This window comes from Cnephaeus nilssonii, assembly GCF_951640355.1.
Source record: "Cnephaeus nilssonii genome assembly, chromosome: 1".
Lineage (NCBI taxonomy): Eukaryota > Metazoa > Chordata > Mammalia > Chiroptera > Vespertilionidae > Cnephaeus > Cnephaeus nilssonii.
In genome coordinates this window covers 114,043,250-114,064,916 of record NC_137072.1, presented here as the reverse complement: position 1 = coordinate 114,064,916, position 21,667 = coordinate 114,043,250, and the positions used below count along the sequence as shown (strand labels likewise).

Sequence of the window (21,667 nt, the reverse complement as noted above, 5' to 3'; positions counted from 1 at the left end):
AACGTTAGAAACCAATAATATTGAAAAAAAGTTAAAGTCCATCGTGATACCCCTCTGAGGCAACGTTCAGTAGAGCTCTATTCAGACACCAAGTTTATCTAGAGAAACAATGCAGAGAGGCGTCTACCTCTTCATCAGACCTTGTGGGGAAAGGTTTCCTCCAGCTCATGTTTTTATAGTGAAGAGCATCTTCCCGAGGGCCGCAGCTGGCTGGAGCCTGACATCTCTGAGGAGGATGGGACTGCGTGCTTTCTTTACGATCTGGGAAAAGTAAATGCACATTTAAGTGCGATTTTGTTAGTGTCATATTGCCTCCCTCCAACAAGGAGCTGGATGGAGCCTGCCACTCCTCTCTGTGTCTGGGGCAACCTTGGTCTACACCACCATCATCTCACACTGGGGCAACCTTGGTCTACACCACCATCATCTCACTCTGGGGCAACCTTGGTCTACACCACCATCATCTCACTCTGGGGCAACCTTGGTCTACACCACCATCATCTCACTCTGGGGCAATCTTAGTCTACACCACCGTGGCCTCACTCTAGATGGCACTCTTCCCTAGATTCTTTGGCTTCAGCTTTTGCCCCTTCCTCTCTAAGGCAGTCAGAGTAACCTTTAAAAAATGTGATTCTGACTTTGCTACCCCCCCCTGGTAAAAATCCTTCCATGGTTTCCGTTACACATGGAAGAACACCCAGATGTTTGACATCTGTCAGTGAGACACTCAATAATCTTTTTCTTCTGATTTCTCCATCCCCCATCCCTTCCTCCACGCCCCCTTCCATTGTTCCTTCCTTCCTTCCTTCCATCCACCCGTACACCATCCATCCATCCATTCCCCCATCCATTGTTCCTTCCTTCCTTCCTTCCATCCACCCGTACACCATCCATCCATCCATTCCCCCATCCATTGTTCCTTCCTTCCTTCCATCCACCCGTACACCATCCATCCATCCATTCCCCCATCCATTGTTCCTTCCTTACTTCCTTCCATCCACCCGTACACCATCCATCCATCCATTCTCCCATCCATTGTTCCATCCATCCATCCATCCATCCATCCATCCATCCATCCATCCACCTGTACACCATCCATCCATCCATTCCCCCATCCATTGTTCCATCCATCCATCCATCCATCCATCCATCCATCCATCCACCCACCCACCCATCCCCCATCATCTGTTCTTTTCTGGCCATAATGAACTTTGTTCAGTTTCTTAAACAAGCCAAGCTTATTCTCAACTCAGGCAACACTATTTTTTTTAAACTTGAAGAATGACATTTTGTCTTAATGGAATCTCACTTTTATTTAGTTTTTTAACCTGAAAGAAAGAATAACAAACTGTGGTTATTCAGACTCGGGCATTTGGCAGATATTTTATTAGAAATTAACAAGGTGAGCCAGTTAATTCATGGAAAACAATGGCAGTATTTGCTGCCAACTATAAATTTAGAGTTTTGAAATGCAGATTGGAATTTGGAAAAACTTGCAGCTGCTATCTTGACATAACAGCATCTGAAAAGATTTTTCTCTTGAGATTGGTGGTAGTAGGTAGTGATTTAAAACTATTTCATAATGAAGTATGTTAACATTGAAAAGTTCTGCTCAGGTCTATGAATCATTATTTTCCAAGTGACTAATGTATGAAGCTATAAAATCATGTCCAGGTAAATATATATTTTTTTAAAAGAAGACAGAACAATCAATTTTAAAGTATTTAAAAAATTCCTTGAAAGGGTTTTGCTTTCAATTGGTACCTTAGCTTTAAGACTACCACTGGTCAAGTTTTCTTTTTAATTTGATTGATTTTTAGAGGGAGAGAGAAACATCAATCAGTTGCCTCCCATACTCGCCCTGACCAGGGGATTGAGCCCACAACTTGGGTATGTGCCCTGACTGAGAATTGAATCCACCACCTTTTAGTGTGTGGGACAATGCTCCAATCAACTGAGCCACCCAGCCAGGGCACTTAACAAGTTTTGATGTGGTATTTTCTCTATATTCTTGGATGAAAATAACATATTTTCACAGCTTATCATTTCATTTCAGTAAATAATAATAAAATATGAGGAAATTAAGGCTATAAGCAAGGAGTGAGGTGTTATGAGGAATATTAAATACAAGATTTATAAATAATTTAGTAATTTCAAGCAAGAAATAACTAAAAAATTCATAAAGCCTTGAGAGTAGAAAAACAATATGCAAATAAAATACTGGACAATAATCTATATATATAAAAGCCTAAACACTGAACGACCCGTCAACTGGTCACTATGATGTGCACTATGACATCAACTGGTCACTATGACTGTTAGGAAAGATGCTTAACACACAGGATCGGGCTCCCTCCTGTCTGAATCCTGCCTGCGGGGATAGGGCCGAAACTGGCTATCCAAGATTCCCTGAGGGGTCCTGGATTGCGAGAGGGCGCAGGCCAGGCCAAGGGACCCCACTGGAGCATGAATCTGTGCACTGGGCCTCTAGAAGAAAATAAAATGGAGGAGTGGTAATTAGTGTGAAGGCAGAGTTATAAGCTAATATAGTCTTAATCCAGTCTAGAAAATATAACCAAAGTTACAGTCTTGGTTAGTAGCTTGACAAGAACTTTGAAAGAATAGAATACTTTTTTAAATTAAAATTTTAATTGAATTTATTGGGATGACTGGTTAATAAAATTATATAGGTTTCAGGTGTACAATTCATAATACATCATCTGTATATTGAATTGTGTGTTCACTACCCCAAGTTAAGTCTCCTTCCATCACCATTTAAGAATAGGATACTTTTGACACAGCAAATTTTTGAGGCAAAATACTAACTCAAACATTAGGGAATATTTATATGCCAGTTACTGAAAGTTAAGTTTCATGTGCATTTAGTCTGCTTCTGCTCATCAAAGAGCTGAATTCTCTCTGGGATTATTTAGAACAAAGAGTATGCCTGAGACATTGGGTGTTCTAGTTTATGGTTGCAAGGATTGTGGCTTTTTACATTGAGCCTAAGAATGTTTGTTATAGGGAATTGTGTGCATTAAACTGTTTGTTGTAAGGGACTGTTTGACCACTTAAAGTTTAAATTACATTCATCACAGTACGTTAATTTTACCCTCAGTTTAAGGCCTTAAAAATAGGAATAATGCTAAAGATATTTCTCCTTTTAACATTTTATTTAAAAAATTTTCTGTATTATTTGGAAAGAGGATGTAAATTTCAGAGTTTTAAAATCCAGTCATGCTTTTATTTAAAACTAGAGGCCCAGTGCACAGATTCGTGCATGGCGGGAGGGGGGTCCCTCAGCCTGGCCTGCACTCTCTCGCAATCTGGGGCCCTCGGGGGATGTCCGACTGCTGGTTTAGGCCCGGATCTCCACAGGCCAGGGTGTAGCAGTGCACCAAGCTACAGGCAGCCAGGGAGGAGCCTGAGCCTGAGCCGGGTTGGGGCACTGCACCACTCACGCTCATCCTAGCCCAGAATGGGGAGAGGCTCCTGATACTGCGGCAGCTGCGCTCGCCAGCCGTGAGCCCGGCTTCTGGCTGAGCTGCGCTCCCCCTGTGGGAGCACACTGACCACCAGGGGGCAGCTCCTGCATTAAGCGTTTTCCCCCTGGTGGTCAATGTGGATCATAGCAACTGGTTGACCAGTCATTCCAGTCATTCCGACATAACGGTCACTTAGGCTTTTATATATATATATATATATATATATATATATATATATATAGTTGTTAAAACCAATGGAAGAATAGTATAACTTCCAAGAAAGAGAGAGGGGCATAAGGAAGAGATGAATCCAATATCTGGCAGGAAAAGAAATGAAAAGCCAGTGAAAAGAGGGCAAATAGGAGGCACAAAATAATATAAAAACAAATTTTAAAATATTAATAATCACAATAAATATCAAAGGTATAAACTTAGCATTTAAAAATCAGATGCAAAACTTTATGTGGTGCACCTGACACTATACAAAATAATATTAAATGTAAACTGTAATAGAAAAACATTTAAAATTGTTTAAAAAAATCCCCAGAAAACAAAATTTGATGCAGATTGGTTTAAACATTCCAGTTATGGGCTAATTTCACATTTAAAATGTAATGACACAGAGAGCTCACTAATGAGAGGATGGAGAATTATATGCAAGCCGAATCCTAAGCAGAAAGAGAAAGCTAAAAGAGCTATAACATTAAAAAAAGACTTTAAAAATGTATTTAAAATGTAGAGAAGCAAGAATAGAGGCTTATTACTGGACTAGCCACAACTATCCTTTCAACATGGATTGAAACAATAAGAACATACTTGAGAGAAGAAAATAACAATCATCAGCATTTCCTATCAGTTGTGTAGCATACACAATAGTCTTCTGTGATTATGAATTTTTCATTATATTGTGGCAACTGATTTATTATATTTCAACTCTGAGTGCTTTGCTTGAATATTTAAAAAATCCTACTTTAAGAACAATGTTGGAAAGCAGCTAAATGCATTTGTAGTCTATTCAGAGCATGAGTTAAACAAAATAAAACAAGCAAGAAAACCACTTGGCCGTGCAATTTCTCCCTGAAGGTGGGGTCTTTGCTTAATGAATAAATAAAATTTGGAGCGTATAATCCACTATAACTGTTTAATTGGTTTTGCTCTAAAATCATATACCTAATCTCTGAAAAATTTTCTTTACCTAAAACACTGCATTTGTGTTTTATACCCCCATGGCATAGGACTCTCCCACTTGGGGAATGGAGGGTCACAGAAATAGAGGTTGAGTCAGGGTAAGTTGAAGAACATTGGGGAGGACACTGTATAGGTGATCAATGGAGTTTGAATAAAAATGATATGGGTTGCAAATTCATACTGTTATCAATAAACACTAATATTTCAAAATTCTTATGTATATGAAGCTCTTAGCACTGTGCCTGACCCATATTAGTAACTCAATAAATGCTACTGCTAATGTTAACATGATTGGGAGCACACAGCTCTAGACCTTTCTTTTGTAACTTATAATAAAAGCATTTTATTTTAACCTAGTGTCCATACATATTTATTAGCAAATTTACATACAATTTAAAAGCATCTTAGAAGGAAAAAGCTGCATAGTTTAAAGATTAAAAAATGCAGACAGAAAAAGAAAATGTTGCTCAGCCAGTGTGGCTCAGTGGTTGAGCATTGACCTACAGGCCCAGGTTGTGGGCTTGATCCCCAGTGTGGGGTTGTGCAGGAGGCATCCCATCAATGATTCTCTCTCATCATTGATGTTTCTATCTCCCTCTCCCTCTCCCTTCCTCTCTGAAATCAATAAAAATATATTAAAAAAAGAAAATGTTAATGGACAAAAACTAAAAACAAAAAGAAAGCAAGTCACCCACGATCCCAAACTCAGAGAGTAACTATTATTTTGGAATATAACCAAACCAATTGATACTCTTCTAATAGCAAAATTATTACTATTATTTTTTTGTCCTGAGATTCATCTGCGTGGGCTTCTAATAGCTTGGCTTGAATTCATGTACCAGAGAATTGAGCCAAGGCTGTTTATGAAGTAGCAACTGAGCTATCAAGAATAACTGAACATTTCTACAATCTTTTCTCACTTGTGAAATAAAGATGACAGTGTCTCCATGGATACAGATGTAGATTTCACCATTCTGCAGGAAGAGGACTGCCCCCCTCACCTGAGGCACTCAAATTAAACCCATGAGCTGTAGAGAGCCCACGGGACTGAGAACTCTGGTAGAGCCAGGATTGCGTGCTGTTCTCTGTGCACCTAATTTCTACCAGCACTGTGATTCAGAGGCGAACTTTTACCCAGTAGAACGACCATGGCTCAGTAAGTTGATGGAGGGGCATGGCAGCTGCTTAAACACTGGTTAGTTAAAGGATCGGGCTGTCTCTCTCTTGTATGTTTAGGGCCCAGCCCAATGTTGGGTATCAATCATATGCTTGGTGGATATTTGTTAACTGAAAGAGGAATTAATAGTGTTTGAAGGTGCTGGAGGCCAAAACATTTCCCCTGTTCATGCCAGGCTGTTTCTTTAAACAACCTTGTTTCCCATGAGAGGCATGGAGAACAAGCTACAAGAGCCCAGTACAGCCGAAACCGGTTTGGCTCAGTGGATAGAGCGTTGGCCTGCGGACTGAAAGGTCCCAGGTTCGATTCCGGTCAAGGGCATGTACCTTGGTTTCGGGCACATCCAAAGTAGGGGGTGTGCAAGAGGCAGCTGATCGATGTTTCTCTCTCATCGATGTTTCTAACTCTCTATCCCTCTCTCTTCCTCTCTGTAAAAAATCAATAAAAATTAAAAAAAAAGAGCCCAGTACAAATGATCTATGTTCAACCCTGGGGTGCTTGACTGGACTCATGTCTGCGAAGGCCACCCACTCCACTAACTACTGTTCCATTCTTCAACTTTCTCTATTTTTTATTTGGGCAAGATTTTTTTTTTAAATTTCTTTATTGATTAAGGTATCACATATTTGTCCTCGTCCCCCCATTCCCATCCCACACCCCTCCCCACACATGCCCCCACCCCCTGTTGTTATTTGGGCAAGATTTTGCCTTTCAACTTAAGACTCTGGATTCCTCTTTAAGCTATGATTCTGCCCCCCACCCCCAACCTTGCAACATACTCTCACAACCTTATAAGTAATGCCCTTTCTGGGCCTGTTCAGCCCCTGGACCTTCCACCCGGATACCCAGCCTTATCATCTTCTTACACCGCCATCTGGCCTCCAGCACCACTGTCATTTGGTTCCAAGGGGTTGAGCCCATGCGGTAAATCGCTGCCCCCTTTAGCCACCTTCCTTTAAAAAATAGTCCTCTCTTGGGAAACTCTTATTAGCCGTGTGTACATCAGGAGGAATGAGTTTCCAGACTGGCTTTCCAATATAAGACCCAGATGACAGAGGGCAGAAGAGAGAGAAGGACATGATGGAGGCTAGGGAGGAAACTCTTGGTCTAATGGAATCAATTGGGTAGGGAATCCCTGGAGAAGGAAATGGAATACAGAAAAAAAAAAAGGAGAAATATTAAAATGTGTCTAGCAGAGGGCTGTGTGTGTGTGTATTAACACTGTGAGTTAACACTATTATTTAAATTTTATGGGTCGGGGAGGGTGAAGTTCCAAGCATGAACTTGCTGAAACTGACCCTACTGTAGGGAGAGAGGAAGAATTAGGACCATGGTCAGTACAGTGCTTAGCCTTCCCATGGTATTGCATGGTGTCTGCTTCCTCCAGCCCTAAGCTCTTTTTTATGGTTCAACAGAGAGCGAGACTGCAAGATTACACCTAAACACACATCTCCCAGGCATTTAGGGAGAAGAAAAAAAAAAACATGACATCTAGTTTGGGCAAAATAATATTAATGTCAAAACCCATCACCCTCAGTAATCATTAAATACTAGAGGCCCAATGCACGAAATTCGTGCACTGGTAGGGTCCCTAGTGGCTGCTGGCCGGGGCCTCCCTCCCTTCCCCTGGTCACCTGCCACCACCACTGCCGCTGGCCAGGGGCTCCCTCTCTCTCCCTGCTGGCCCCGCCCCCTGGTCAAACTCCCACACAAACTCCCGGCTGAGGGGACAATTTGCATACTATGCTTTTATTATATAGGATGCTACTTCAGATCTCACCACAGAAATGTTATCCTTTCGATTTTTATCTTTACAATCAATAAGTAAGTGAGGTCAGTGTTATTTTCTCCATTTCTCAGATTCTCTAAAGAGAAATCTGTTTTACACCCAATGGATTGGCAAAAACTCAAAAACAACTGTTAGAGAGGATGGGACACACCAGGGACTCATAAGCTGTTGGTGAGACTGCAGGATACACCTACTTTGAAAAATCCACCATGTACAAGTGAAGAAAGGCATATCCTAAGACCTACACATTTTACGCTTAGAGAGAGAACTTAGAGTATGGACATGGGGAAAATGTACATATTATGTATGTGGGAAGACACCCACAATATTGTTTATAACATCATAATGCTCATAAGAGAGGAAAATGCAAACAACCTAAGTGATCTTATTTAATTATAGATGAAAATTGTTATATTCACTCAATGGAATGCTACCTGTCAATGAAAACAACCTAATGCCCTTGATCTACATCCGCTCAGCAAGTCTGAGGGCCACAGAGCAAAGTCACGGAGCAGGAATATTGTCGTGAGAGGACTTACCCATCTGTTTTATGATTCCTAGGTCAAGTGCTCTTACCTCTGCTTTGCATACTGTGGTTGCTCATCATGAACGAAGAGCTGAAGAAAATGTTAGAAACATTAGATATGGAGCAAATAGACCCATATGAGTTCTTTTCATGTCACTTCAATGAGCACAATTATGATTCTTTATTTTTTGAAGACATGAACTTAGACTTGCCTTCTGACCACAGCCACTACAGAGAATGGCATGTGGCTGGCCGGGCTCCTGTTCCATAGTAATTATTTCCCAATGGAGGGAGAGTACAGAAAGCAATTTAGTCTTCCTTGAAATGTGAGCTAGCTGAGAAAACTGTGTGGATTATTGTAAGAAAGTCCATAAAGAAAAAGGGATTTTAAAAATATGTAATAAAAGACAATGGAGAAACCAATAAACACAATAATAACGATGTTACCAAGGCTGTTCACCAATGGCTCTAGTTAGCACTTTACTTAATGTTTAGCTTTACTTAACACTTAGCTCAATTTTCTGGTTCACTTTGTATTGTGGCCAGCGCCATCATTATAAGCGCTAGGTGCTACCACAGTTAAATCTAATTACATGGGGCATGCTCCATACCAAAAGAACGCTATTTATAAAGCCTCCGGGCCAATTAAATGAAATCTAGCCCTTTCCTAGCACCCCTGAAATCAACCGAGGGCACACCTGGTTTTTGCCATCCTAGGGGAGCCTTGCTTTGTGGATAAAAATGCTCGCAGATAATTTAACCACCACGCTGTGTTGCAGTCCCCGGTCAGACTTCTCCTGACATCCAAGACTTGGACTCTGTTAACACAGATTCCTTTACCAGGAGCCAGTGTACGACCTTAATAAATGTCTGGGGGAAAAGTCATCTGTAGCAAAATGTCTGCCCTAACTTCATAGGATTTTTAAAAAGAAATGTTGAGAGACTAGGGACATCCTCTGAGGATATTTTAGGTCTCAAGTACTGAGTTTATAATGACTGAAGCAAAAACAAACAAACATACCAAAACAAGCAAACAAAAATAAAATACAAATAATTATTCTTTCACTTTTAAAAGGTGTGTTGAGCCCTAGCCGGTTTGGCTCAGTGAATAGAGCATCAGCCTGTGGACCGAAGGGTTCCGGGTTTGATTCTGGTCAAGGGCAGGTATCTCAGTTGCAGGCTCTTCCCTGACCTGGGCCCTGGTCAGGGCTCGTGCACGAGGCAACCAATCGATGTGTTGTTCTCACATTGAAGTTTCTGTCTTTCCCTCTCTCTTCCACTCTCTCTAAAAACCAGTAGAAAAATATCCTCTGGTGAGGATTTAAAAAAAAAAAGTTAAAAAAAAAGAAAGAAGAAAAAAAAAAGGTGTGTTGAGTACCTACTGGGCACATGGCATGTTTCGAGGAATGTAACATGAGTAGGACGTGGCCTCTGCCCTAAAGCCCCTAAAGCCGCTCCATTTGTGGAGGGAAGACACTGTATCATAATCACAAGTGGGCTAAGTGCTGGGACAGGTATGTGCACTGCAGGAGTCCTTGCGGTAGCCTTAACCCAGACAAAGTCACTTTGGGTCTCAGGAAAACCTTCCTGGGAGACGTGCTAACCAAGCTGACTTCTGAAAGATGAATAGGAGATGGTGAGGAGGGAGGGTGTTGTTCCAGGCAGAGGGAACAGCAGGTGCAAAGGCTCGGAGGCAAGGAAACATGGCTTATTCTGCAACAGACCGGAAAGCAGTTCCTTCTGGATAGAAGGTGAGGCATGGGGATGATAAGTATCATTAAGTGGCTACTGCATGAGTCCAGGTGAGATGGAAGGTGGCTGGCCCATGTTGGGAGCTGGGAAAATGGGGAGACATGGATAGATTTAAGACATGTTTTGGAGATAGAATTTGGGGAGGTGGAAATGGGCGAATGAAGATGGGGAAGAGGATGCATCATTTGCCGGGGAGAGGAAGTTTGTGGGAAGATACAGTTGGTTTGGGAATGAAAGTAGAAACAAAGAGATCATTTCAACATCATGAGTTTGAGATGCCTGTCACCTTTTAAGGAAAACTGCCTGTTGGGTCTGGAGCTAAGAAGGGTGATTGTGGCCGAAGATAGAGATTTAGGAATTACCAGCATAGGGTTGACAGCAACGCTGTGGGGTGGCTGACACTGCTCAGGCTCTTAGTGAGGAAAGCCAGGCCCTCAGATGGACCCTGAGGGATCCCGGCACTTGGAGGTCAGCTTGGGAAAACGTCTGAGAAGGGGGCTCAGAAGAAGCCAGTTAATAGTGGAAGAAAAATCAGGAGACTTTGTTCAACTAATTAAACAAAGAAACAAAAGAAGCCAAACCACACCAAACAGCTGCTACAGATTTGGGTGCCAATGAGAGCTCATTATCTTTTCACGACAACATGAGGATTTTATTTTCCTTTTAGAAAATTACATTAAGAGAGGGTATTTATATTGTGCTATGGGCAGAATTTTGTGCCAGGTTGGGCCTTAAACAGACAACAGCCTAACAAGAATTAGGAAGCCAGAGTTCTAACACCCACAGGCCAGAGACCGAGAACAAAGCTACTGAAGGTGTGAGATAGGACAAGGCAGGAAAGTGAGGGAGGGGAGGATATGGGGGTGGCGGTCACCCTGATGGACAGGGCCTGGCCATGGCAATGAGAGTGCACACGTACCACGCACTTGCAACAGGCCTGGCTCTGCTCTCAGCTTCGCCTGCGAGGGGAATGATGTTGCCCAGCATCACGTGGTTTGCTGGTGGTGGAGCGAGGCAGCCCGATCCCAGTGAATTCCTCCTCCTAACCACTGCTCTACCCCACCACAAACAGGGTGACTCCCTGTAAATATCTACTAGGTATAATGACAGCATCTTCCCCCTGGACAGGCCCCTGGGGAAGTCAGGATACATGGGCTGCAGTTTTAGGATCGTCAGTATAGACGTCATGGGCTGCTGAACGTGAAGCTGGACTTGACTTCAATGGGAAAGGGCCTCAGATTCTCTGGGCCTCATTTATTCCCTCTGGGAAATGGGTCAGAACTGTCGCCTGGATTCAGTGGCTTTAAGCTGGGGTCTGATGAATAGAGAGAAGTTTTCCAAGTCTGGAGAGAGTGGAGCGGGGGCGCTATGGAGGGAAGGGGTCCAGGCAGAGAAATAGTGTGTGCTGATGTCCTGCGGTAGGTGACCGTGGAGAGTGGCAGGGCCTTCTAGCACATTTTGGAGGCCCTGGGTTTCGTTTTAAGGAAGCCACCACTAATTTACAGTGTCTTCCAGCTTGAGCCCTTGCTTCCTCAACTGTTTAGTTGGGATGCCAGTTGTTATAATAACCTGATCAGGAAAATATTTAATCAGAAAATTGTCTTTTTAAGTCCTGGCCATCTGTAAAGTGAAATTCAAAAGTAACGGAGTCTAGTTAGAAAAGCCCACTTTTCTCCCCGGATTAGTAGCATCTGTCCCAGTTAATCTGATCTAGTTAATGCTCAGGTCTCTGAGTCCGCCACACTTCTCTAGCCTCACCTGGAGAAGTACAAAGCACGGGAAGGATGTCGCTGTTAGCTTCAATAACAGCTGTGGCTCTGGACTTCCTTATCAAAGGCCCAGGTCTTCCCGTTTCTAAGGAAGTCTTGGCGAGTCATTATCCTACGCAACACATGGCCTGACCCCCAAGCCGGGACCCAACCAGGCGTTCCTGGCTCCTTACCTGGCGACAGCAAGAGGGACTTCTGGAGCACTTTGGTTTTGGGTCCCGTGAGAGGATTCCGGCTTCGTCGGGTGATGAGGAGCTGTAGAGAGGAGTCACATAATTTCAGGATGCAAAAGCAAAATGACTCGAGACCAACTGAGGCCCATTGGAACTGCTATAATTTCATCCAGTAATCTCGGGTGATCCAATTTCTAACCTCAAAACTGCAACCCATGTATTCCACACTGACCCTGGCTCCTGGGAGTGGCTTCACCTTGAGGCTATATTATAACATGGAAATACTGAATCTTCGATACTGTTATGGAGAACACTGAATCTGGAACTCATCATTGAACTTCCCAAAACATAAAACGTTACGCTGGGAGGCGTTTGGTGTGGAAGAGAACTGAAGTAGAATTCTGATTCAAATGAAGACTTACATAGAAACATAAATGAGAAGGTGAAATCCAAGAGCCCAGCCGGTGTGGCTCAGTGGTTGAGTGTTGACCCATGTACCAAAAGGTTGCTGATTCGATTCCCAGTCAGGGCTCATGCCTGGGTTGTGGGCCTAATACCCGGTGGGGTGTGGGCCAGAGGCAGCCGATTGATGATGTTTCTCTCTCATCAGTGTTTCTATCCTCTCTCCCTCTCTCTTGAAAATCAACAAAAACATATTTTTTAAAAAAGATTAAATTCAAGAACTGTTTTGAGCAATGTAGGGCACGGGGATGCTCAGTGCTGGCCCACACCCCCAAATTCTCATGCCCCTGTGCCAGGGCAGGCAAGCCCCAGGAGTCTGGGGTAGACCAGTAGTTCCTAGCCTGCTGGGTAGGCACGCCTTTTCTCAGAATGTCCCCTTAATCGTCAAGTTTTGAATAGTTCTGCCAACCAGATGAACTGGAGTTATTTAGTAATCACATAGGCCATTGCTATATCACTTTTTATTTCCTTCTCATTGTGAATAGATTTTAATCAGCCATCAGAAGCACCAAGGGCACACAATACCACCCTGGTATGAAACCCCATAAAACGCTCTCAATTTCGGCTGCAGTCATAAAGCTAAGGAAGTGTACAGACACCTCCGGGTCTTCACTGGGGTGTGACTCTGTGCTCTGTCCAAGGTTGATCACCGAATGGACACTTTTGATTGAGAGACAGTGATTACTTGGAATGTGATTGGAGTCAGTGGCTGGCCCACTAGCTGCACATCCTATAAAAGTGCTTTGTGTCATCAGCAGCCACCCAGAGCGCCTGCCCCTGGTGAGCTGAACACAGTCGCACTGTTGCATTCATCATCAATGGAACCCACGGCAACAACCCCTGAGGATGCTGAGCTTCAGTGTGGGAAAGGGCTCAATTTCCTTTCGGGTTTGAATTTTTTTAGATCACCAACAGACCCCCCACTCCTCCATCAGAGGCCTTGGGAATCTGCAAACCCAGATATGGCCTCACTCAAGCCTAATGTCTTCAGTATAAGGAACAGCACACTGGAGAGCCACGGAGGCCGGCGGCCCGTCCAGAGCCACAGCCGATTGGTGGAGGCCCCTGTTGCTTTGTGACCACGCTTCCTGCGTGAACTCTTTGGGCGAGGCTCAGCCCTTGGCTGTGGGCATAATTCTTCATTCTGAGTGAATGGTGAGCAGCACTTCACAGGTGGACATGAGGTTACTACCTACTTCGCATCCTGCCAGCTGGCGAGCGAGTGTTGGATTGCCTGCTTCCATAGCAGTGACCCCAATGGTGTGTGTGTGTGTGTGTGTGTGTGTGTGTGTGTGTGTGTGTGTGTGCATGCGCTCAAATGAGGGTGTAGGTGTGTGTGCACGGGTGACATCAAAGAGGGAGAGACCAAGAGCAGGGGGTCGGCAATGTCTTCCCAAATTGCCTGGGGGTGACCTGTGCCTCCTTATCAGCAGCCTGCGGCTGAAGAAAGACCACGAGCCCAGCCCCAATTTAAATCACCCCGATTAGACCAGAGCATTCCTGAGCAGACAGATAGGAAGTCCTGGGTCCATTGGGGTCATGTTTCCTGCTCTCTGCCCCGTCCCCCTCGACGTGCTCATCCATCCCAGGCTCTGAAGCAATCAGTCCTTTCAGCAAATGACTAACACTGTAAATATGGAAACAGCACTTAGCCTAACAGGATGAGGGAATGAAAACAAACATAAACAGTTTACCTTTCTCTGCTCCAAGGACCTGTGTTAAATGAAAAAAAAAAATGTTGAATGATTCTTGGTGATAGAAAACGTCATAATATGTATTTTTAGAGCAATTGGTTAGTAGAATTGGGCAACATTTTTGTTAGTATTGAGATTTTTTAAATCTACAAATAACACTCCAAAAGACTGAGCACAAACCAAGCGTACCCTCTTCGCGGGATGTAGCAGGCAGATACCCAGGCTGCCGACGGGAGTAAAAATCACGTTGGCTCTTTGGAAAGCAATGTAACCATAGCTCTCAAGGGCCTTAGAGAGACTATTATTCTCACCCCAGCAATTCCACGGATGAGACTCTTTTTCTAAGAAAAGGACCTAAAATCTGTACCGAGTTCCATGTACGAAGCTGTTCAGCATGTCCTCAGTTACACCGTCAAAACCTGGGAACAGTCTGTTCCAGCTTCCATGTCTCTGGATCTAGTGTTGTTCATCAGTGTATTTTGTTCATTAGATTTCGCATGTGAGTGAGATCATGTGCGGGGGCGGGCGAGAAGAGGTCAATGGGGGAAAGAGGGGAATCATATCTAATACTTTCAACAATAAAGATACAAAAAAATCCTGGAAGCAATCTACATGCCCATCTAAGCGGGCACCATTAAGCACGTTTTGGTGCTTATTCACTTCCTGGGCTATTATCCATGTATCGCAAGTATTGACGCAGAGTGTGGAATAAGATTATACTCTAACTATGCCTCAATATTACATAAAAAGTCCAGAATAAAAACTGGACTCGTGACAAAATTTCCATGTAGGGGTGTGTGTGTGTGTGTGTGTGTAAAGAGGGATTTGAAGAGATATGACAAAATAATAACAGAGGTTGTGTTTAAGAGATGAGGCTATCGTTAATTTTCTTCATATTTGAAAAAATGAGCATGAAAATAGTCACATTATTCTTTTTCAAGGAAGCCATTCCCAAACAGTTCCTTTTTCTTTCTTTCCTTAATAATAATGGTAGAATTCCTGACCATCTTTCATTATAAAAATCTATGTTATTGGACTTGCATCCTTGGGCCCTGTTCTACTCTGAAAGAAGTAAAAGAGCCTCACAAGAGGTACAGTATTTGCTGAAGTGTCTCCTTAATTGTGAATAATTTTCTTTATTAAATTTTAAAAAAGTATATTTTTATTGATTTCAGAGAGGACGGGGGAGAGAGAGAGAGAGAGAGAGAGAGAGAGAGACAGACAGACAGAAACATCGATGATGAGAGAAAATCATGGATCGATGGATCGGCTGCCTCCTGCACACCCTCCCCCTTACTGGGGATCAAGCCTACAACCGGGGCATGTGCTCTGACCAGGAATTGAACCGTGACCTTCTGGTTCATAGGTCAATGCTCAACCACTGAGCAACACTGGCTGGGCAATTGTGAATACTTTTCTAAAGTGCACTTCATGCAGCTGGGGAGCAGCTCAGGCATCATTTAGACAGCAGCTTCTTAATTTGAGGCACAGAAGAAGTCCTCGATGGCCGAGGGGGCCCATGAACCTTCTGAAATGAAAAGCTACATTTTTTTTCCCATCATAAACCTGTGCATATTTTAAAGGAAGGTTTATTATATATACCTTTCATGAAATTTTCAAAAGGGTCTGAGGTCCATGAAAAGTTTAAGCCAGCAGCATGCAGATACGGAACAAAGATGGGGTGCCACCTGACTGGCATGGCTCAGTGGTTGAGCATCACAGTTTGATTCACAGGGCAAGTGTCCGGGTTGTGGGCTCAATTCCCAGTAGGGGGAGTGCAGGAGGCAGCTGATTAATGATTCTCTCTCATCAATGATGTTTCTCTTTCCCTCTCTTTCTCTGTAATCAAGGAAAATATATTTTAAAAAAATAAACAAAAACAGAGAGGGGGAGCCATTCACCCAGATTCCCACAGTTACCTTGCGGCTGAGCTGACCAGGGAGGCCAGGTCTCCCGACTCACATTTGCTTCACCGACAAGAAACGTTTAGCAACAAGAGCTTAGAGAGGCTCCAGAAGTCTTGTCTGAAGCTGGTCTACAGACAAGCTCTTTTGTCTCAAAGACCATGGTGGCCCTGGGAAGGGGGTCTGGAAAGGGGACATGCACTTCATCATGGACAGCAAATGCAGGCAAGCCTACAGGCGAAGTGAAAAGGGTAATGAAGCCGTCCTAATAAGTGGTTTGGAAGTCTCCCCACCGGGTCTTCCCCAGGACTTTGAACCTGGCAGTTCAAAGCCTCAATCGGATGCAGCTGTGGTTCTCGGGCTGGTCAAAGGGGAGGTGCCTGAGCTGTCAGTGCAGCAGAGAAGCCGACCGGCTGGGGGGACAGATGTTTTATCTAATTGAGACCCAGTCCACTTTTCGCTTGAGGGCACTGCATTTAAATTTAATGAGATCAGGAGAGTGGAGTGAAACGTCTCTAGTTTCTCTACTTTAACTTTTTGGGTTGTTTTTTGAACATAAATATATGCAAGCTAAATAATGTTTTCCATAAGTCCCTTCCTCCCTCTGTCCTCCTTCCTCCCCCCCCCCCCTCTGTTTGAGCTCAGAGGTGTCTCTATGTTTCCTAACGCAGAGGGTACTAGGTCGGGGCACACTGGACTTGGGGCTCTCAGGGGCCCTGCCAGCTGGGGGGGCTCTGGCCTCTCCAAGGCTTCTTTCTCTTAGGGTTTTGTGAGAATTAAATGAGACCACGAGTCTCTACTGTGTTTGAAAACTATCAAGTGCTACATGAACTTGAGTTGGGGTGAGTAGTTCGTCATATCTGATCTCCAAGACTCTGGCCACACAAAAGTGTGACATTTGTCTTATGAGATAAGCTTTTGTGACCAAGAAATGGCCTTGGTGCTGGCTCCAGACAAACAACGGGGAAACATCTTGGCAAAAGATAAGAGGGAAGAACACGTTTTTCCACTAGCCGCATGATTTTTTAGATGATATCAACTTCTAGCAAAAAAAAAAAAAAAAAAAATGCCAACCAAAGCTGCAAGGAGAACGAACTGGCCTGCCTGGTCCCTGCCCTCCAGGCCTGACCTTCTCTTGTCTTTGTTCGTTAGTGACTGGGGCCTCTTGTCCTTTCACACTGACCACTGAGTTGTGGACTGTAGGTCACCGTGGGTGGCAGCCATCTGCTACTTGGGACACATGAATCTCACTCACAGGAAGAAAGGGGTGGATCCCTTTGGGTGTGTGGGTACCACCCCCAACTTTCTCCTTCCTGGTGGCGCCTGGAAGTTAACTCCCAGGAGAGGGTGAGCTGGTGAAGTACTGAATGAGCCAGGGCTGGCCTCTCCTTCAGTTCTATGCTTTCTCCTGGACACGATTGCCTTATGGATTAGATGCTAATGTGACTTAAAAAATTTTTTTAAATTGATTTCAGAGAGGAAGGGCGAGGGAGAGAGAGATAGAAACATCAATGATGAGAGAGAATCATTGATTGTCTGTCTCCTGCATGCCCCACACTGGGGATCGAGCCCGAAACCTGGGCATGTGCCCTTGATCAGAATTGAACATGGGACTCTTCAGTCTGAAGGCGGATGCTCTATCCACTGAACCAAACCAGCTAGGGCTGGAAATTCGACCTTTGATTTTTACATTCTCATAATGCCAATAAAGAAAGAAGAAAGGAAGGAAGAAAGAGGGAGGAAGGAAGGAAAGCCAACCCCTGCACTGGCTCATAATGAGACAAGCACCAAGTCCCTTAGGAGGCCCGTGGGCGTGAAGTGAGGACACTCATATTGTTGGACAGAGACCTTCCACCAGTCACGGTGGACTCACCACCCTCTTCTTAAGGACCTTCCTCTGGGGGCATAAGGACGTAAACATCCAAGGAGGCCCTAAGATACCTCCATCTTACCTGACTGTCATGCCATTGATTGAACCTCTACCGCTCACCTGGTCATATATGCGGTCACTTTTTTGACCAGGGGTCCTCAGACTTTTTAAACAGGGGGCCGATTCACTGTCCCTCAGACCGTTGGAGGGCCGGACTATAGTTTAAAAAAAACTATGAACCAATTCCTATGCACACTGCAAATATCTTATACTGAAGTAAAAAAAAACAAAACGGCAAAAACACCCGCATGTGGCCCGCGGGCCGTAGTTTGAGGACGCCTGTTTTTGACTTTAGCACAACTTTGTAAAGGTTGTGCTAAAGTCAAAGGTCGAATTGTGTAAATCAAAGGTCGAATTTCCAGCCCTAGCTGGTTTGGTTCAGTGGATAGAGCACTTATCCCTCTTTCATGGCCAGGAAAACAGAACCGGGGATGGAGTGGGGGCGGGGAGATTTTCCAGAGTTCAGGGAAGTAGGATGCAAACCCAGGTCTGTGTGACTCTGTATCTTGTGTTTCTCCTACTTCACAGTCCTGACTTTCCTGTGAAGAACACCTAGCAAGCCGGACTACAGTTCCCCACATTTCATGTCTGAAACACTGGATACTGGAAGCCATGGTGGAGACTCAGTCTTCCAGGGGAACTAGGCATGTTGTCGTCATTGGCCCCATAAACATGGAATATGCTGGCCAGTATGATCTGGGTTTAAAATCTGGATCTTAACTTGTTTTGCCTTTAGCTTTCCCACCTTTATTTTTAATTATTATTATTATTTTAAAATATATTTTTATTGATTTCAGAGAGGAAGGGAGAGGGAGATAGAAATATCAATGATGAGAGAGAGAATCATTGATTGGCTGTCTCCTGCATGCCCCCTACTGGGGATCGAGCCCACAACCTGGGCATGTGCCCTTGACCGGAATCAAACCTGGGACCTTTCAGCCCACAGGCCGATGCTCTATCCACTGAGTCAAAGCGGCTAGGGTAGCTTTCCCATCTTTAAGATAGGGATGCAAATACACCCTAAGCCTGGCTGCTATGATAATGAAGTGTAACTGAGTATTTAAAGCAGATAGTATCTTGCCCATCCCAGACCCTTCACGCACAAAAATTCCCCTTCTCTGTTTCTGGGGACGAAGTTGCCACTCACCTCATTTAAGTTCTTTAAGGTTATCTGTCTGCAGGGAAAAGAAATACAGTGTCACATAAAATACAGTTCATAATGGTCAACATAAAACCATTCTGAGCCCTTAAAACCATTGATTACCTTTTTTATTGCTAAATCAACAACCCATAGTCCAGTGTGATATTTATCACCCTCCTATAAAACTAAAGCCAGGTTATTTTTCTCATAATTTTCTAAGCACAAGAAGAAGTGATGAGCCCATGTGAAAAGTGGTGGCAGAAAGGGCATGAATAAACTTGCTTCTCGCTTTAGGAGAATTTAAATAACATCATCACTCCTCCTGACATTTGGTTTTCCTTGTCAAGTTTCATTGCCTCAGCCAGACCTGCTATTATTCCCTTGATTTTAAAGCTCTTGGTTTTCTTGCTCCGAGGAAGTGTAAAGGGCTCTAACTAGGAGAGTGTCAGGTACAGCGGGATCCCAGGAAGGCGTGTGTGGGAGGAAGGGTGCTGAGAATGATGGAGACCTGAGGCAGAAATCCCCGGGAGCTGAGCGAGAGGGGAGGAATGCACGCTGAGATCGCTATGTGGACACAGGACAAGTCTCAGGAGAAACTCCAAGTCTTTCATTTATATTGACAGGTAAGCCAATGAGCGTCTCTAACCCTCATTTTTTCCCCATCAGCAAAATGGCCACAAGCGTATTCACCTGCAGAGGTGAAATGGCTGCGTGTTCAGTGGGCTCTGTGTCTGAAAGTGCTCCAAGTCGGATGAGGAGATTGGGGAATGGAGGCGTGTACATTCTGTCTACATGGGTCTGCTGGTGAGAGACTGGGATAAAGAAATGCCAGGGGTTTAAGGTTGCAACCCAATCTCAGGCGAAGGCTGTTGACCTGGAGTTACAACGCTTGCATGTATCTGATTAGATAATTTCAGAAGCATCTGGTGCTCAGGTGCTACATCCTGGCCTCAGATCTCAAACAACAGGCACCAGTACTGAGGTCCCATGTTCTTTTTTATTTTATTTTATTTTAATTTCCACTAGAGGCCCGATGCACAAAATTTGTGCAAGGGGCTCAGCCCCTGCCCGCTCTGCCTCAGCCCCTGCCAAAGTGGCTTCATCTGGAAGGTCATCTGGAAGGACGTCTGGTCTCATTAGTATATTGCACTTTTATTATTATAGATTGATTTCAGAGAGAGGAAAGGAGAGGGAGAGATGATGAAAGAGAATCATTGATTGGCTGCCTTCTGCATGCCCCACACTAGGGATTGAGCCCGCAACCTGGGTATGTGCCCTGACCAGGAATCGAACTCTGACCTCTTGGTCAGATTGCTTTGCTCAGACTCTGGAAGCATTATTCCTCTGAGCCCGCCGGCGTAATAAAAGACTCCAAATTAATTTGGCTTATTAAAGCATCCTACGTTCAGCTCGCTGATTTACAGCATAACGGCTTCCGTTTAAAGTGTGTCATTGATTTTCGTCTTGTGATTTTTAAGTTTCAAGGGTCAACCCATGTTTGACTCCATGTGTATAGCACTTGAACAGTTTATGAGAACCTACAATTTTCTTTATTTATACATTTACTTTATTAGATTTGCAAAAACTAATTGCTAAAGAAAGCGTTGCTGGTCGGCATTAGAAGTACTTCAACATCAAGCGAGTGAAATGTATCAAGATAGTTCAAATGGCTAAGGAGATTTCACTTTTCACTTGTAAACGAGTCTTGTTGTTTAAGATCTCTTGACCTCTCTCCGGTGACAGGAAGAGCGATTGTCATTCTGTTTTGGTGAAATCACTGGATTTATACACTTTGCAGATGGAACTGGAGGCTTGAGGAAAGCGAGGCTTTGGAACTGGTCACCTTAAATGTTGGATTTTTAAAGGAAGAACCCAAGGACTTGTGAGAAATCCCTGCCGTTGTTGTTGAACATTGAAATGTCACGTGGGTAAGACCCCACGTGAGCTGCTCCCCTCCCCTGTGAAATGGAGGCACCCGGCTTTGGGGTGTGTGGGGTTCTCTTAAAGGGGATTTGTGAAGGCAGGGGGACCTCACAAAGTCACAGAAGGGCAGAGCAAGGTGGGTCTCCTGGTCTCCTCCTCACAGCACCAGGTTGCCTCTCCGAGTGCATCTTTGGCCTCACGCTTGCCCACGTTTTGTGCCTGGACATGGCTAACAGAATGTGGTCAGTGACCACCTAGCAAAGCTTTGCCACATCCTTTCCAGTGCTTAATAGGTGCTCAGTGTGTGTCTGAAGATAATACCGTTTACTATAAAAATAGCCCTTTTTGAGCCTCCCTTAGTTTTCAGTTCAGTTTTAAATCCTCGTTCGATGGTCCATGAGCTCGGTCACCTTGGACAAGTGAAATTTCCTCTCTGAGGCTTAGTTTTCCCTCCTGTAAAATGGGTAAATCCAAACAGCAAAAAAAGAGGGTTGATTACGGTTCTCATGAAATAATACTACACGTGGAAGCTTCTTGGATAAAAGAACACCTCATCTCTGCAGATCACGTTTAGCACTTCCTTTTAAATGAAACTTGTTATTCTGGGGTAAGTGCAGGTCTCAGGCAGTTGTAAGAAATGACGGATCAGAGGCGTGGCCTTCACCCTGTTTTCCCCGATGGCAACATCGTGCAAAATTATGGTGATAAATCAAGTTTACACTGTAGGGTCAACAGTGCCCACTCATAAACGAGA

General features: G+C 44.1%; 1 protein-coding gene across 1 annotated transcript in view; it reads right to left on the bottom strand.

The window, feature by feature from the left end:
• Nucleotides 1-21,667, bottom strand: part of CLNK (cytokine dependent hematopoietic cell linker) — a gene marked incomplete at both ends in the record, with an annotated part of 122,837 nt that overhangs the window by 9,598 nt on the left and 91,572 nt on the right. Inside the window, 5 exons of the mRNA XM_079765249.1 lie at nucleotides 128-261; nucleotides 8,216-8,256; nucleotides 11,860-11,941; nucleotides 14,016-14,034; nucleotides 18,997-19,024. Coding sequence (XP_079621375.1) covers nucleotides 128-261; nucleotides 8,216-8,256; nucleotides 11,860-11,941; nucleotides 14,016-14,034; nucleotides 18,997-19,024 — 304 coding nt within the window. The remainder of the gene's footprint in view (nucleotides 1-127; nucleotides 262-8,215; nucleotides 8,257-11,859; nucleotides 11,942-14,015; nucleotides 14,035-18,996; nucleotides 19,025-21,667) is intronic.